The sequence below is a fragment of the Pezoporus occidentalis genome, unplaced genomic scaffold, assembly GCF_034315485.1.
Source record: "Pezoporus occidentalis ecotype Australia unplaced genomic scaffold, CSIRO_AGI_Poc_V1 ctg86, whole genome shotgun sequence".
Classification (NCBI taxonomy): Eukaryota; Metazoa; Chordata; class Aves; order Psittaciformes; family Psittacidae; genus Pezoporus; species Pezoporus occidentalis.
This window is the reverse complement of record NW_026916220.1, coordinates 412,490-430,296: the sequence shown is the minus strand read 5'-3', so window position 1 is coordinate 430,296 and position 17,807 is coordinate 412,490. Positions and strand designations below refer to the sequence as shown.

Genomic DNA, 17,807 nt, shown 5'->3' with positions numbered 1-17,807 from the left:
TATCCCAGCAATGAGATTTACCCTTCAAAGCTGACCCAAGCTTAACCACTGGACTGACTAAATAATTTAACTGCTGAATGATATCCTGTATCCTTTCTCTGAAGATTGTACTTTTGGTGAATTTAGGTAGGTTTAAAAGAGTGGTATGTTAATGGCACATCTTCCAAAAGTGTAATGAGCTGCTGCCCACAGACGCTGCCAAACTGAATAATAGGAATGCAAACAAATCTCCCCATGCACAGTTAGGTTTTTTTAAAGTATTTAAAAATTGTAGGGTTACAAAATTACTTTTGTGGAAGAAAGAGGCAAAAAATAGATGAAAGCAAAGCTGTTATTTACAGAGAGCTCCTAATAACAGAGTAACGTTGCCAGTGTAAGAACATTAATTCTGTCACCTCTTTTTCATACCCAACAATTAATTTTCCTTTCTGCGCAAAAGGGTTTCTGAGACTAGATGTAATCATGAAAGGAACAGCGAGTGTTCTCCTCACATACTAGAAAGTCAGAAGAGTCCCAGCACTAACTTCTCGCCTGTTAGGAGAAGCTATCCAGTGCAGCTAATTCAGTGAACATTCCAGCCTTTCCTAGATACACTAAGCCAGTACAACTAGACTGAAGATTAAGGAGAAGGGAAACAATTACATTGTGTGCTACTGCCAAGGATGCAAAGACTGAATCTCCCTGAAGCTGAAAACAAATCAGCAGCTTTGCCTGCATCAAACTGTCTGTCCAAATAGAGGTTTCTTTTCACAACACCACTACTAACTGTGCTCCCTGAAGATAAGCTTTGGGGATATAAAAATATTTTCTCTAAGTTATTTCCTGCCACTTGCTTGTCTAGGCCAACAGAACCATCTATAACCCACTCACACACACTGCTCTGAAGAAACCCAAGCAGCGATTTACTCCCACCCCTCAAGAGTTCCTCTCCCCCTGTATTTTTAATAATTTCATGTGACACTTGCATGGGCAGAGTCAAGGTAAGAAGAAATGGCATTAGTCTGAACCAGAGTTCATGTTTTATAAAAATGCACCATCACTTGCTAAATCTGAGCCTCCGTGCCACCTTTATCTGAGCCTCCGTGCCACCTTTATCTGAGGGAGTCACTGCCTGTTGGTTCTTGTGGAAAAACCTTCAGATGGGGTACCATGAAATAAATTACTGAAATGCTACACAACTTCACTCCCACTGCCAGTAGGAATGCGTTTGCAGGGGCGGTGTAGTCACTCAAAATCTGTTTCAAGTCCACTGGCATTTGCAGTTTCTCTGGTCGGCAAGAAGCCATACCTCAGTATAACACCACAATGGTTGAGGATGTCATAATTTTGAGCACTGGAGAAAGGAAAATTCAAAGAACCTGGTCTGTGCCGCTTTTGTGCCACACACGCACATACACAACACTGAGGAGACAGCTCTGAAATAAGATGTGAAGGTTCGCTGTGAGAAGTTTCTGAAAGACTTAGGCTGGAAGGAAATGCCTGCAGTCCAGTGAATGCCTCTGCACCCACATGCTCAGTCCTCGGAAACTGGCAGCTCTCTGTGGACCTCTCAGCCTTCCACCACCATTTGCAGGCACAACTTTGCTGACACATTTTCTCTCCCCATCGGGATGATGTCTGAACACTTTCACAGCTAAATCTATTTTAACAAACCCTGACTAGCCAGTCTAATGAGAAACAAACTGCTATGCCACCGTGTTTCTAAACCAAGATCTTTCATCTTAGGTAGCCTTCTTCCACTCTGGAAGAAATGGGGCCTACCTGGGGCTGGCAAAAATTGGTGAAGTTGAAAAAGCTCAGCCATCAGCTATTGTCAAAGAACTAAACTATACTTGCCACTTCAGAACCACACAATTCTGACATACTTAAAAATACTGAATTCTTAATTTTTATAAGACTACCAAGGAAAACTTTTCTTTCCTTTATACAACAATGGAAAAATGAAAGGCTTTTTCAAATGAGCGCAGACCATGCTGAAATGTAATCCCCTCTTTCAGGATTCAACAAAAATTATCTGATTCGCATTAAGTAACAAACAGTAGCTTCTACTGGCTTTTAGTTCAGGTTGTATCACCTCTAAATACAGGTCCCTAGCTGGGAATATCTGCAACCCAGGAACAACTGTTTGTTTGGCTTTTTTTGTTGTTGTTTTGCTTGATTAGGTTTTTTTTGTGTGTGTGTTTTGGTTTTTCTGGTTATTTTTTTTTATTTCTCAGGCTTATAACCCGTGACACTTTACTTACTCTGAAGCCAAATGAAGTCTACCAATGTCCAGTGGTTCTTCTGGATGAAACTGTCTTTGATGTTCACACACTTGTACTGCTCCAGTGCCACAGGTCATGGTTTGGACAAAATTCCTCAAGGAGTAAGTATTAATTTATTGCAAAACTTTCTCATAAGCCATAGAACCTGAAGTTGTTACTTTCAGGACTTTAATAAAATTGTAGAGAATAACCTAGAAATTGGGTGTTTTTTTGTTTTTTAAATCCGTAATACACATTAGAAGTAAAACTCTGCTAAGGACTGACACCAGCTTATATCTTCCCTAAGGAAAATTGCTCATTTAATGAAACCTGAAACTTTCTTTCTGTTTCTAAAACCTCCTAACTAGAGGAGGTCACACAGCCTCAGGCTTTAAAAGATCCACAAAAGCCAGCTGTATATGAATGCAAGGTTAAGAAGCACAGGTCCAGTCACTGTAGGGGAAAGTAAACAGGCAGTAAAACGTAATTACTTGTTTCTACCTACTTAAATGCTAAAGTATAAATGACTGCATGAAAAAACAAAACAAAAAACCTCTAGATTAGCTGAGGCCTGATCTGGAACTGCCCCCGCTTGAAACTGATTCTCCACAATCCTTGCCCTCAGTATTAGGGACCAGCTACAGAATCACCAAGTACTTGCAACTAACTTCAGTTCCATTTTATTAATGGAGATTTTTATACTATTAGCCAAGTCACTAGAAAAAAAAAAAAAAAATTGTCTCATTAGCCTGATAACGCCCATGCAGAAACAACAAAACTCAAACAAAACAAACTCACTTAAATACCGGAAAACAACACCCCAAACAAAGTCCTAGTAAACCTCCCAACTAAGCATAACAAATAACTGATATCTATTAAAACAAAACCAAACCAAAGTAAGTGAAAAGAAGGCTTTTCTTAAAAATTCTTTTTTTGTTCTGATAAAATCTTTAACAAGGGTGGTAAATTCTGTCATTAAAAATTAATACCATAGCCTTTTATTTCAATAGCTATGTCCCCTTAAAAATTCTTTGTGATTTAAATTTACAAACAATAAATTTGTAACAACAAATCAGTGTTACTTCTGATGGACATACAAGTGTTTCTGTTTTAGTTGATACCCCTAAAAAAAAAACAAAATAAAAAACAAACAAAAAACAAACCCACAGAACTAAAGCAAAGTGCTCTAATACTGACCTTTTATGTTTATTCCATTTGGTTTTGGTGTTTTTTTCCCCTAAATCTTATGGCATTTGGTGATATAAAACTGATGAACCTCAACTGCAGTTTCCACTGTAACACTAGCTTTAGTAAATCTAGACCTAGTTTTTCAGTCTAAATCAAGAAAGCAATTTCCCTTGAGCTTTCCTTTTTTTTATATATTCTTTGCTATCACACTCAACCTCTCCCTTTCCTGTCTCCTTTTTTTAGAACAAAAATACAAGCTGTAATCTTTTAATAACCCCGAGGGCCAAAGAATTCTTCACTGTTTAAACTTTTTAAATGGAAATTTTTCCTTCTGCTTTTTGGATTGTCTCTTGTCACCAAGAGTTCCAGATCAGTAGCTAGTTATGACCACATCAGAAATAACTGGAAAGAATTATGAATATGCCCTCAGGGTGACAAAATGTAAGTTTCCAATGACTATAAAAAATGAAAAGCTGGCTGTGAGGCCAGCCACTGATCTTACACAACCAAGTTAGTACCAATGCCAAAACCAGCTTTTCACTGTACAGTCTGAAACAACAAGAAAATTTAATTCAAAAAATAATTTGTTAAACTGGTATTAATCTGTATTAGTGAAAAAACACAGTTCTGCAACTGAGAGAACTTCCTATTGCTCACCACTGTAGAAGACCAGCAATACTTAAGAGTATAACAAAACTGGAAGACCAGAGCTTGTCCTAAGCAGTTAAACTAGTACAAAGTTAGAGTGACTGTGAGAATATCTTTAAATAAGTTAATAATAAGTTTATAAATGGTTAATAAATATGTTTAATCCCTGAACCACGCCAGTTAAATATACCATTTTAGTTGTGCTTTCATGCCATACTCCAGTGGTATTTATTTTGTGAGAAAACACTTGCACGTATACACACTTTGTTCATTAGCAATCATCTCTCCCCCCTTCTATCTACAAATCCAAACACCATGTTGCAAATATTTTTTACTGGAATAGTCTGACTTCTAAGCAACCTGCTGCTATTGAGACTTAGCTCTTGAGCAGTAAATGCTCAAAACTGTTGCTTTCCTTAAAGCAACTCCTTTAGTGTTCATAACCTCACTGCTTGAGCAGGCTCAGTTTCACATTCAAATAGCTCCAAGCAAATGCTTCCAATTTCAGTTAGCCTCCTTCCTTTCTCAACGCACCCTTCCTACTCCCATATGCTTGTTTGTAAAAGGGATGATTTTCTGTGTATGTACAAGCAGCGCAGGGGAGTATTCCTTTGTAGCAGCCTGGCAACATAAAACTTTTTATGTAAGCACTGTCTGGAATTTGTTAAGTTTTTTTTTCATTCTCTGCTTTATGTTATACCAAGAGTTGAACCTAGTCTTCTCACTGAGCTGTAAAATGTGCCATTTGCCAAGTTCCTTTAGAAAAGCTGGCCATTCCTATCCTGGCTAAATAATATCCTCTGGATATTTTTGGTCAGTTATTGCAACTGTACTGTGGCTATGCTCTGCTCAGCATTACATCTGCATCTCTAACAGTGAAGCAACAAGGCAAGCACTAGGCAGTAAACAAATCACACATCCCTCCATGCAACAACCATGTACAGCCTCTCCAAACAAAGCTGTAGGACTAGCACTAGTTAGACCCTGCAGTGTGGGTATGTTCAAGGAGGAACACTGACATTTAAATACCAAATTTAATTTATACACAAATTTCCTAAGTGCTTTTCTTCCAGTTGTGGTCTGCAGTTTTCAAAAATCTTCTGAAGCAATTGTGCTGGGCAGGAATGGAAGAGGTAATGAACTAGCTTGTCTCTGTTAAGAAAGCCTGGAAATTAGCCGTGTTTGTACCTCATTTTTTCCTTTCCCTCTCTCCCCCACATTCACTAATCTGTGATGTTTTCCATCACCTACACAAATACTTTAAACTTAAATTACTATTTAAATGAATGAGTAATTGAATATTTCTGGGAAAATTAATGCTTTCAAAAAGAATCAGAATTAAACCCAAAGAGGTCAAAATACCTCCCATCTGACACACAGCTCTGCCAACAGGGAACATCCGTAGCCTATTCTGCATTTCTGCTTCACTAAGAAGGTGTATACTGACATGATTTATCTGCTGTTTGCTGTGAACAAAGAGCCTGCAAAGGTTTGGTTACCAATAGCCCAGCTGATTCATGGCACCTCATTAAAGCCACATCAATTCAGCCATGTACACCTGGTTCATAAGAGCCAGTCCCAACAGTTTAAAACCATTTGAAGGAGCTTTTGTAACTACATGAGGTTGGGCTCTATTTGCTTAATTTATTTTATATGAAATTAGTATCGGATAGACTGCAAATGGTTTTCTAATTGGAAAACTGAAAGTGTCCAACAGGGTAATGGTTAGACTCCATGACCTTGAAGGTCTTTTCTAACTTAAATGATTCTATGATTTGGTCAAAACCAGTCCCCTTTCTTGTTCTCTCAGCACAAACATTTTGTGTTACAGCAATAAAATATCTCAAAATTAGATTACTGCCATACTGGCTTTGAACAAGCAGTCCATCTAGTTCTATCCTTGCCTTTAACACTGGCCAGTATTACATATTTTAAATGCACAAGAAATACTGCAAAAGCCATGACATGATAATGTCAGAATGTATGTCCCTAAACAAATGCATACACTGATACGGTCAGGGAAAATACTGGAAGGATCAAAAAGACCCCTCAGTGTACCTACTACTAAATTCGTACCACAGTTCGGATCCCGGAACATTAAACTCTTAGAATTTTTCTCAGATAGCCTGTGTACATCTCCCAAATTCCTTTTATAAAGTAGGTAGAGCTTCCATAAAATACAAACATTCTTATGCAAGTCTCTGGCTTACCTTTGTGAGTTATACAGCCTGCTCCTCTTTTGCTACAAGGTTCTATGTAACACTTACTAGGTGTCCAAGTGCCTTGGACAATACAAAGAGACACTTGAGGCCTGTGAAAATTCACCTATCTCAGGCTTCTTTAAATCCACTGATGTACTGAGTCCGGTATCACAGGCAGTAGAAACAGGAAAAATTAAACATAATATCTCAAAATATAAACACATATATAGACTTTTTCAAAATAGATGATATTTTTATACTGGCTGACGCTCATTCTGGTCACTAGATAACTCACATGACAGTACAAAAAGCTGGATTTTAGGTGTTCTGTTAAAACAGCTGACAAACCCAACCCTATCTTCTCCACAAACCACTTATCTGTAATACAGACATGACAAAGCCTGATTATTGAGCAACGGGAATCTTTATGCTTCTCTCTTATAAAAATACCCACTGTCTTTCAACTCTGAAGTGAATATGGTGGTTAACAATGCCAAACCAAAGCCTCCTGTCAATGGTCTGTATTACACAGCAAGGAGAAAATATAAATTCATACAGTCTGAAAGCTTACTTGTTTTTGACAACTGGTTTAATAAAATCACTTGGTTTAATAAAGGCTATTATCTATCTCTATAAACCTTGCCTGTTCCCAGACCAACAGTGTGATTTAATCTTATTTATCTTAATTTAATAGAATCATAGCATGGTTCAGGTTGGAAAGGACCGTAAGGTCATCTAGTTCCAAGCCCCCTGTGATGGGCAGGGACATCTTCCACCAGACTAGGTTGCTCCAAGCCCTGTCCAACCTGACCTTGAAATGGGGCATTTCCATTAATTACTGTAATGTTCTTTGATAAAACAGATTTTTTTTAAATCTCAAATTTCTGCATTTGCTTGATCACATATTTGACATGGCATTACAATTTTCATTGTTTCATCATGTCTTTGTATTTGTGAAAGTAGGAAAATGTGGTTGTTAAACCACAAGAATTGCTAGGAGGAATCAGAGGCAGTCAGACTACTTCTCATTCTTCTATTTCTATAGACACATACACACCCTTACTTACCACACACGTACAAACACATACATAACCAAAGACATTCAAAACAGGCTCTTCTTTTAAAACAGTTTTTGCAAATCAAACACCACATACTGAGGCAGGAAAGAACCCACCTCAGCTCTTTGCAACAGGTATGTTTTCGAAAAACACCTATGCATATTAGTTGCAAAAGGGGCTGGGTGGGAAACCCATACGCAACAAGTACTAGGCATGCCTCTTTGTCATGTAAGTGTTCTCCTTTCTTCTTGTTTCTCTTTTCTTTGCTGAAATTTTCTACAAAATAGTGTCAGAACTGATGCTGCGATAAATGTGGAATACCCTGGAGATGATCTGATCAGATTTCTGAGTTCCAGCAGAGTCCTATTTCTCACGTTTGACAACTAGTCTCAAGTCATAAAAATCAACAAGCTAAACCTAGTAAGAGGACACTTTAAAAAATACAACTCATTTTCCCATTATTTGTTACTGAACAACAAAAGCATGGTCTACTGCAACTGCACAAAGAGGAAAAATATCAGTGCAGCAATGTAAGAACTCTTAAGACTGCATGTAGACAGCTTGTTCTGCACACAAAGGCACCAAGGTGATGGATGGCTGTCTCCTACACAGTTTTGAGCCAAACAGGACATCATCATCAGAACTAGTACTTCCTACATCTAAAGGCAGACTCTACTGCTAGATGCAGAACCAAAACCAGGACATGATGGAGGGCAACTGTGTGTGAGAAGCCAAACAAAAAAGCAATCAATAAGCAATTCAGAAAGTTGGTTGGTGGTTTCCCTTTTTTCTGAGTCATTTTTATTTCCTCCAGGCAGTAAGAAACAATTACTGCTTTCTTCAAAACTGTTTTCCCAGAAGATAATTGCACAATTTGGTAAGTACCTGATTCTAGATAAAGCTTATTTCCTACTATAGAAGTACAAACTTTTAGTAGCTGTTTCACAGAATAGTGTGAGAAACAACCAACCAAAAAATACACTCCACTAACACTACCAAGCTGTTTTTTGTGAAGGAGTATTACTGTAACTGGATAGTAGTTTCTGGTGCCAAACATCTGCATTGGCTACCAACTTTCAGGTTGACATGCCCATAACCACTTCTCATTCCACTACTTCAGGATAGCCCCAACTAATTCCTTCAATATTATTATCTAGGGCCATCAACACCACTGTGGACACATTATCAAGTCATATCAAACATGACTGTATGCAGATAAAAATGTCTACAGCATACATATGTAGAAATTAAACACTGCACAACTTAACTAGTGGAACTGAGAAATGCCCATGTGATAACTAGCAGTCTCAATTATATGAGTAACCGACTATGGTTAGTTACAAAGCCTTGTAATAAAATGTGACAGACTTCAGATGCCAGCTTCCCTCTACACGTCTTAAGATTGAAACATGCTGGGAAAAATAGTGTGGTTTATCAAATCTGTCGATCAAGTGAACTGAATAGATTGGCATGGAATAAATGAAAAGAGCTGTAGTAACAACGCTCTTTTGATCTGCCAGTTTTGTCTGAAATCCAGTGCTGCTTTTTTCTCACCCTTTGGAGTCATTATCTTAAAAATATGACTAATAAAACCAAATATCATTCTTTTCCTGACCTTGAAAAACTAATGCAACAGAACATGACAACTTGTTTAACATTGCTAAAAGAAAACGGGTTATTTCAGATAACAAAACCATTCAAAACATGAATTCTCAAGTATATGCCCTGTCCTTTTTAAAGCATATATTAAATTCAATAATGAGTTCTATATATACTATATGATTTCACCTTTCTCTACTCACTTTACCATTCCTATTATAATAACCATGATCATCACATCCTTTTGTATGTGCATTCCCACAGCTAGTTGCTGCAGCATACGAGGGCTGCTCAGCAGCACATCTGGTTCATAGTTCCCATGTACCATAGAGTATGCAAACATGCTACAAGCCTATTCTAATCACCTCACAACTCATCTTACTAAAATCAGATACAAAGTAATTCAGATACCTCAAAACACATCAGTCAGAAATGTTCATACCTTAACTTCTTAAAATTGTTTTATGTTAAAAACTTATCAGATATATAGACAGCTAGATAGGTATCACTTTGCATGTATGTTTTTAATAGGTTTGGAAAGCAGTGAAAAGAGTGAATATGAAAAAAAAATATGGGCGTCACAAAAGACATTTTTTGTTTCAGTTGTTCAGTTTGTTTCTGAACATCAGGACAGTTTTAGATGTCACCAATTACAAATGGATTTACATCAATTTAGGAAAGGTCATGTTCTTGCCTAATTGAAGTCAAAATCATAACTAGAAAATTGATTATTTGATCATCTTTATTCTGTTACAAGATAAATAGAAGACCCATCTGCACCCTGTTTTCTAAAATTTGGCAGAAATGGCTTCATACAAGCTGCTACGTAGCTGCTTTCATGGACACGTCAGAAAATTTGAAAACAGATAAATATTATACCTATATGTATGCCTTAAACTTCAAAACTTAATTAAAAGACAAAAGTGATCATTAGGAACTAATTTTTTTGTAATACAGCATTGACTGTGAACACTGGAAAAAAAAGAGTAAAATTTACGTTATTTTCTTGTCAGCAGGGCTCTGAATCAATAAACAACAAAAGGCACAGTACTACCATACAATATAAATTGTATCAATTATCTTCATTCTCTACATTCTAACTATGTTTCTAGAGTATTTTAGAATCCCATTTTATCTATTATTGTGGTCACCCATAGCTGTAGTGTTGCCAAACAGCATTTGTAAAGCTGTGAAACCAGGCACATTCTAAACCGTTTAAACATACCATAATTTAACTCTTGAGTTGTTTCAGAAAACTGTTTTAGGCAAACTGAGGAAAGGTTAAGGAAGTTAATTTCTATTAACTAACAAGAGTTTTTAAACTAGTAGAGTGCTGAGACACTGGTAAATGGAATGTCATCTTGACCAGAATGTTTTAATTACTTCATTTATGGTGCCAAACCTTTAACAAGGCAGGCTTCTTAAATTCAGTAGGGTAAGAACTTCAGTTTATTCAGCAAGAATGACACTATTAACAGCTACTGCTCTTTCATTTCAACAGTTAGCACCCACATGTTCCAGCTCTGGTTAAAACAGGCCAGTCAAGGAAGACTGGAGCTGCTAAGGGCAGTCATCTCTGCAGTGATATTTTTAAACAGAATTTATACTGTGCTTTAAAAACAATCTGAAAGAATCAATCTACCTTATGAATCTGCTGCAGAAATACACAAAGAGAAAGATGGATGAATGAAAGTACATAAAAGCAAGTAAATCTGACTCTATTGATTTTTGAGAGGACAGGGTAGAGCACTTTGGTGAGGTCTTATATATCACTGCAAAGGATCAAACACCATTGTGTGTATGACTGAAGGATGTCAGGATTTATCATGATGCAATGCACTGTTGTATTCTTTCATTATATCCCTTTGCAAATAATCTTGTTTTCTCTGTAGAGGGAGGTAGGCCACTAAAAATTAAATAATCCTCAAAACAAACATAAGAACAATCAAAGGAAGACTCTCAAGCAGCTGTTACTAGAGAAATCCAATATTACTGAAGCAAAATTGCAAAAGTTTAGTGTACACATGCAGTATTTTTAGCATCAACTGGAGAAAGCTGGTATTTTAATAACAAGCTTTTGAAAACCAACATGGAAAAATCTGCATGTCACAGCATAATCTCCTTCCTACTTACTTTGTTCTAAATCATAGCAAATCAACGTTTAATATTTCCCAAAGCTCTCCAGCACTCCTACTTGGCCAAGTGCCTTAAAAGGATATTAATGAAAACACTCTGGTTTAGACAGCACCTCTTCACCAGATGGAACACTTCTCTTCAAGCAAAAATGCTTTCCTCTTAAAGAGTGTTTCAAATAACCAAAATGCAAACAATACACATATCAAAATGAATTTCTGCAGGGTCTCAGGGACTTCTATTTTATATAAAAGTGACTTTTTTATCATAGTGTCTGAATTCCAAAATATACAGCTTTCAAAGTTTCATCTACTCATATAGCCATTCCCATCACATGTACCCCCCCCATGATTACATTTAAATATCACATTTATGCGATTCTATTAGCTATTTCTCCATATGCTTTTCTCCATACAGCAACAGGAAACAATTATATTTTAACTGGGGTTGCCTGGTACGTCATTCGGAAAATACAGTTACTTAAATAATGAAAAAAATGTAATGTTTTAAAAAATTAAAATTCACTAACTGAGCTACAAAGCTGTGACTGCCACTGTACATAACTGCATGCCAACAGACTATCAAGCCCTTATTTAGAACCATGGCAGATAGAGCAGTCTCCTCCTCATTAACGTATCTCATAAACAAACCTAATGGAAAAAAACAATTTACCTTCTTCAGTTTCATGCCACACAATTCCTTCCAGGTTCACACTGGTCCCAGGCTCACAGGGTCCAAGGCATTCAGGTTCTGTTACTACTCCAACCTCACAAGTATTTACACCCACTGAACGAGTCCGTACCAAAAGCTGCTCGACTGGTGCTGCAATATTGGATGAAGATGGGGAAAAGTAGGAAGGCAGAATCTGAGGTGTGATACTGCTGGAAATCGGAGGTGGAGGTGCAGGTACTGTAAACAGGGGATCAACCTGAAAACAACAGATAAATTTACTATAATGGTGCTGTGAGATTTAAAACAACACAAAACAAAAACAAAAAAATAAAAAACCTAAGAAGTTTTAAAACCAAAAAAAGCCCAGTTTGCTAAGATCACAGTTGCATATGCAGGGAGGATTTGGTGTATCATGGGTTATTTCAGGCTTATGAGTTTAATTTTTTTTGACATCAGCCCAAATGCTGCACATGAAAAATAAGCTACAAAAATATCTATCATGCTAAACAAGGCCAATTGCTAAGTTTCTGCAAGACTATTCCCTCTTGTCATAGACCGCTAGTATGAAATAATAATACATTTCAAAACCAAGGATTAAGGCCACTTTTTTCTTGGCACTGACAGAGACTGATTTATGGATGGAAATTAATTTTGCAAACTGGGAACTTCATTTGCTATTTAAAGAAAAACACTTATAAAGACAGTACAAAGACATACAAATGCCATTTTCTCATGTGCATCACAGAGAAATTAGCACCTGAAATAATTCTAGTATACATATGGCATTAAATATGATCTCTTGTTATCCAACCATTTAAAATACATTAGGATCACCCACCTAATAGCTTAAAGATAACATTTACATCTTTCTACTTGAAATAATAGAAGAGGACTTTTAAAAGAAGGCAAACAGCAAATTTCTCAGAGATTTCAAAATGCATTTCTGGAAGAATGTAAATCAACAGACAACCAGTCTGTAGGACAATCTATATAGGAACTGAAGAGGTTATCTTTCCCATACGACTTCCAATATACTCAGCAGACCTGCTGTATCCAGATTTGGCCTGAGGGTTCTTAGCATTTTACTGTGGCCATAAGGTTCTTTGTCATATAAAAGATAGCTAAATAAGGGTCTGAGTATGCCCAGTCAGATAGCTCAACCACCTAAAATTCGTATTTATTTGGCCCACTGGATTACAGATATCTGTCCTCGGTTCAGCAATAGCAGTCATTTTTCTCCTTCTTAGTAGCTGGTGCAGTGCTGTGTTTTTGACTTTCAGCCTGGGAACAGCACTGATAACACCGATGATTTTAGTTGCTGCTCAGTAATGTTTACTCTGACCAAGGACTTTCTGAGTCTCATGCTCTGCCAGGGAGGAGGGGAAGCCAGGAGGAAGCAGACAGGACACCTGACCCAAACTAACCAAAGAGGTAATCCATACCACAGCACATCCTGCCCACTATATAAACTGGGGGCAGTTACCCAGAAGGGCTAGATCGCTGCTCAGGTCAGGCTGGGTATCGGTCAGCAGGTGGTGAGCGACTGTATTCTCTTCCCTTGTTATTTCCCTTATCATTATTATTATTGGTTGTAGCAGCAGTGGTTTTGTGTTATACCTTAGTTACTGGACTGTTCTTATCTCAACCTGTGGGAGTTACATTCTTTCAGTTGTCCTCCCCATCCCTCTGGGAGGTGGGGGGAGGAAGGAGAGGGAATGAGCTTGCAGCTGCGTGGCTGACTGGGCTTAAACCATGACAGTTCTTTTTGGTGCCCAACGTGGGGCTCAAAGGGTTGAGATAATGACAGATGTGACCAGAGTGTGTCTAATCATATCTGTGATAAGCATTCATTGTTTTGGATTAATAGTCACTCATTACAGTACTGATTTATTGCCTCTCAAAATTGTTGCTCTTGATCTCACAGTTTCAGGATGTCATACCTTACTTACAGCCAGTATTCGCTGTGTTAGTATTTATCAAGTGGAGGGCTTGGGCTAACGTTCTTGTTTCACTGTACATTATGGTAATGACTTGTAATACAATAGACTCATTGATCATGAAACTGATCTGGCCTCCGTTCCCACTGTGGTCACCACCTCTATACTTTGGGATGGATATAATTTGTTTAGCAATTATGCATCTTTCCCCCACTGGCCTCGGATGGTCAACCTGTGAAGGAGAAATTCCCTTACCTTCCCAGCCCCCCCAACAGACCATTTACAGTATCATTTGAGAGTTCTGAAGGTTTTGAATGGCCTTTAGGTACCTGCCTGCTGATCGTGATGGGGATCAGCATGTTAGCACACATACAGAATGTGTTTTACCCATGACCATTTCGTCTGATCTCAAAAGTTAAGCAGAGTTGGGGATGGGCCGGCCTTGTCTAGGGTTAGACGATAATATAAGAGGACCAAAAGATTTTCCCCAAGGCTGGACAGCCATGGGTAGAAGGGTGTGTCGGATAGTATGGACAAGTATCTAGGCCAGTGGGCCCCTCCACTGCTTTGAAACTTTACCACTGAACAAGTGCAAAATCCAGAAAAATTAGTAAAACACTTAAATGAGGTGCGTTGTCATCCTGGTCACACCAGAGAGGGAGAAATCATGGCAACGTGCTGGGGCTTGGCCTATGCTTACAGAGCCCTGTTCAACGCTATCCAGCGCCTTCAAAGGAAAAAAAATGTCTCTGGATCTGTTGGCAAAGCAACAGACAAAAGCAGCTACTCAGACTCCAAATACAGCAGCTACACCAACCCCAGTGACAAGTACAAGACCTACTCAAACTCTGACTACAGCAGATAACGCAGCTACTTCAAGTACAGCAACTACATCAACCCTAGTGATAACTGTAGCAGCTACTCAAACTCTGATCGCAACAGGCAGCGCAGCTACTCCAGCTCCAAGCACAGCAGCTACACCAGCCCCAGTGATAACTACAGCAGCCACTCAAACTCTGACTACAACACACAGTGCAGCTACTCCAGCTCCAAGCACAGCAGCTACGCCAACCCCAGCGACAAGTACAGCAGCTACCCAAACCCCAACAACAGATACTGCAGCCACCCCAACCACAGTGATAATCACTGCAGCTAAACCAGAGGACCAATTTGTGTCAATATTGTCTGCCTCTGTATGCAAGGGGAAAAGCAAAAAAGAGGCAAGAAAGATGAAGAAGAAAGATGAAGAAGCAATGGCAATGCACTTACTACCCGGGGCAGCATCTGATTAGGAGTCATCATCACATGAATCAGAGGAAGAAGAGGTGACTTCTCGACCTCAGACCTCAACCAGGCTACAGAATATGCAAACAGATTTTACCCATCAACCAGGGGAGCACATAATCACCTGGTTCCTCTGATGCTGGGACAATGGGGCCAACGGTCACAAACTAGAAGGTACAGAAGCCAAGCAGCTGGGATCATTTGCTAGGGAAGCGGGAATTGACAAAGCAATTGCAAGAGAGAAAAAGACCCTCAGCCTTTGGAAGCAGCTCTTGGCAGCTGTGAAAGAAAGGTTTCCATACAAGGACGATGTTATGAGTCGTTCGGCCAAGTGGACTACTCTAGAGAAAGGCATCCAGTCTCTGAGGGAATCAGCCATTGTAGAGACGAGCTATTGCAGGCTGGATGCCAGGAATGGACCCATAGATCCAGATGAAGTCAAATGTACACGACCCATGTGGCGGAAATTTACACAGAATGCACCGTCATCATCTGCCCATTCATTGGCAGCAATAATCTGGAATGACATAGCACCACCAGCAGTGGATGAAATGATTCATAAACTCTGAGAGTTCGAAGACAATCTCACCCCTTCCATCATTTCAGCTGTAGAAAAACTGTCCCAGGACCTCAAACAATTGAGAGACGATCTATCTGATCTATCCAGCTCCTCACATGTACCAACACATCTCAGCTATTACCAAAAGCATCCTGCTGCTTGAAAGAGAAGATATAGAAGGTATACACCACGGGCTACCCTATGGTTTTACCTTCAGGATCACGGAGAAGACATAAGCAAGTGGAATGGAAAACCTGCTTCAGCTCTGGAGGAATGGGTGCATGAATTGAAGAGGAGAACAAAGGTCACGGATGATCACATGAAAGCTGCAGCTTCAGTCTCTGGTGAGCAGGTTCCCAGATGGAGTGGAGGAGCTGATTTTACTCCAGCTCCTGTGATAACGAAGAATAATCCCTGTCAATAAGACATAAATGACCAATATTGTGATCACTATTAGAGGGGCCCTGTCTCCAGCCAGGTGGAGGTAGGGGACAATCGGATTTACTGGACTGTGTGGATCAGATGGCCTGGCACATCAGTCCTACAGAAGTATAAGGCTCTAGAAGATACCGGCGCACAGTGTACCCTGATGCCATCAAGCTGTCAAGGGCTGGAACCCATCTATATTTCTGGAGTGACAGGAGGATCCCAAGAGTTGACTGTACTGGAGGCTGACATCAGCCTGACAGGGAGGAAGTGGCAAAAGCACCCCATTGTTACTGGTCCAGAGGCTCCATGCATCCTCGGCATAGACTACCTCAGGAGAGGGTAGTTCAAAGTCCCAAAAGGGTACCGGTGGGCTTTTGGTATTGCTGCTTTGGAGACTGAGGAAATTGAGCAGCTGTCCACCTTGCCTGGTCTCTCTCAGAAGATCCCTCTGCTGTGGGGTTGCTGAAGGTCGAAGAACAACAAGTGGCAATCATGACCACAACAGTGCACTGGTGGCAATATCACACCAACCGAGACTCCCTGATTCCCATCCATCAGCTGATCCGTAGACTGGAGAGTCAAGGAGTGATCAGCAGGACCCGTTCACCCTTTAATAGCCCCATATGGCCAGTGCGAAAGTCGAATGGAGAATGGAGACTAACAGTAGGCTATCGTGGCCTGAATGAAGTCACACCACCCGTGAGTGCTGCCGTACCGGACATGCTAGAACTTCAGTATGAACTGGAGACAAAGGCAGCCAAGTGGTATGCCACGACTGATATTGCCAATGCATTTTTCTCAACTTCTTTGGCACCAGAGTGCAGGCCACAGTTCCAGCACACTTGGAACCTACTGCCCCAGGGGTGGAAACACAGCCCTAACATTTGCCATGGACTGATCCAGACTGCACTAGAACAGGGGCAAGCTCCAGAACACCCGCAATACATTGATGACATTATTGTGTGGGGCGATACAGCAGAAGAAGTCTTTGAGAAAGGGAGGAAAATAATCCAAATCCTGCTGAAAGCCGGTTTTGCCATAAAACAGAGTAAGGTCAAGGGACCTGCAGAGGAGATTCAATTTTGGGGAATAAAATGGCAAGATGGACGTTGACAGATCCCCACAGGTGTGATCAACAAGATAACATCAATGTCTCCACCAACTAATAGGAAAGAAATGCAAGCTTTCTTGGGTGCTGTGGGGTTCTGGAGAATGCACATCCCAAATTACAGTTCGATTGTAAGCCCTCTCTATCATGTGACCCACAAGAAGAATGATTTTAAATGGAGCGCTGAGCAACAACAAGCCTTTCAGCAAATCAGAGAGATAAATCACGCAGTAGCCCCTGGACCAGTCCAGACTGGGCCAGATGTAAAAAATGTACTGTACACCACCGGGGAGAATGGTCCTACCTGAAGCCTCTGGCAGAAAGCTCCAGGAGAGACTTGAGGTTGACCCCTTGGCTTTTGGAGTTGGGGATACAAAGGATCTGAGGCCAACTATACATCAACTGAGAAAGAGATACTGGCAGTCTATGAATGGGTTCAAGCTGCTTCAGAAGTGACTGGCACTGAAGCACAGCTCCATGCTGGGCTAGATGTTCAAAGGCAGGGTCTCCTCTACACATCATGCAACCAATGCTACGTGGAGTAAGTGAGCTGCACTAATTACACAACGAGCTCGAATAGGAAATCCCAGTTGTCCAGGAATTCTCGAAGTTATAATGGACTGGCCAGAGGGCAAAGATTTCAGAATGTCACCAGAGGAGGAGGCGGTGCGTGCTGAAGAGGCCCCACCATATAATAAACTGTCAGAAAGTGAAAAGCAGTATGCCTTGTTTACTGATGGGTCCTGCC

General features: G+C 39.9%; 1 protein-coding gene across 7 annotated transcripts in view; it reads right to left on the bottom strand.

Annotated features, from left to right (window-relative positions):
- ZNF608 (zinc finger protein 608) overlaps positions 1-17,807 on the bottom strand; it is a 91,777-nt gene that overhangs the window by 33,101 nt on the left and 40,869 nt on the right. For all 7 annotated transcript variants that reach the window (XM_062604497.1, XM_062604495.1, XM_062604494.1 and 4 more), the window contains exon 3: positions 11,743-11,998. In XM_062604497.1, coding sequence (XP_062460481.1) covers positions 11,743-11,998 — 256 coding nt within the window. The remainder of the gene's footprint in view (positions 1-11,742; positions 11,999-17,807) is intronic.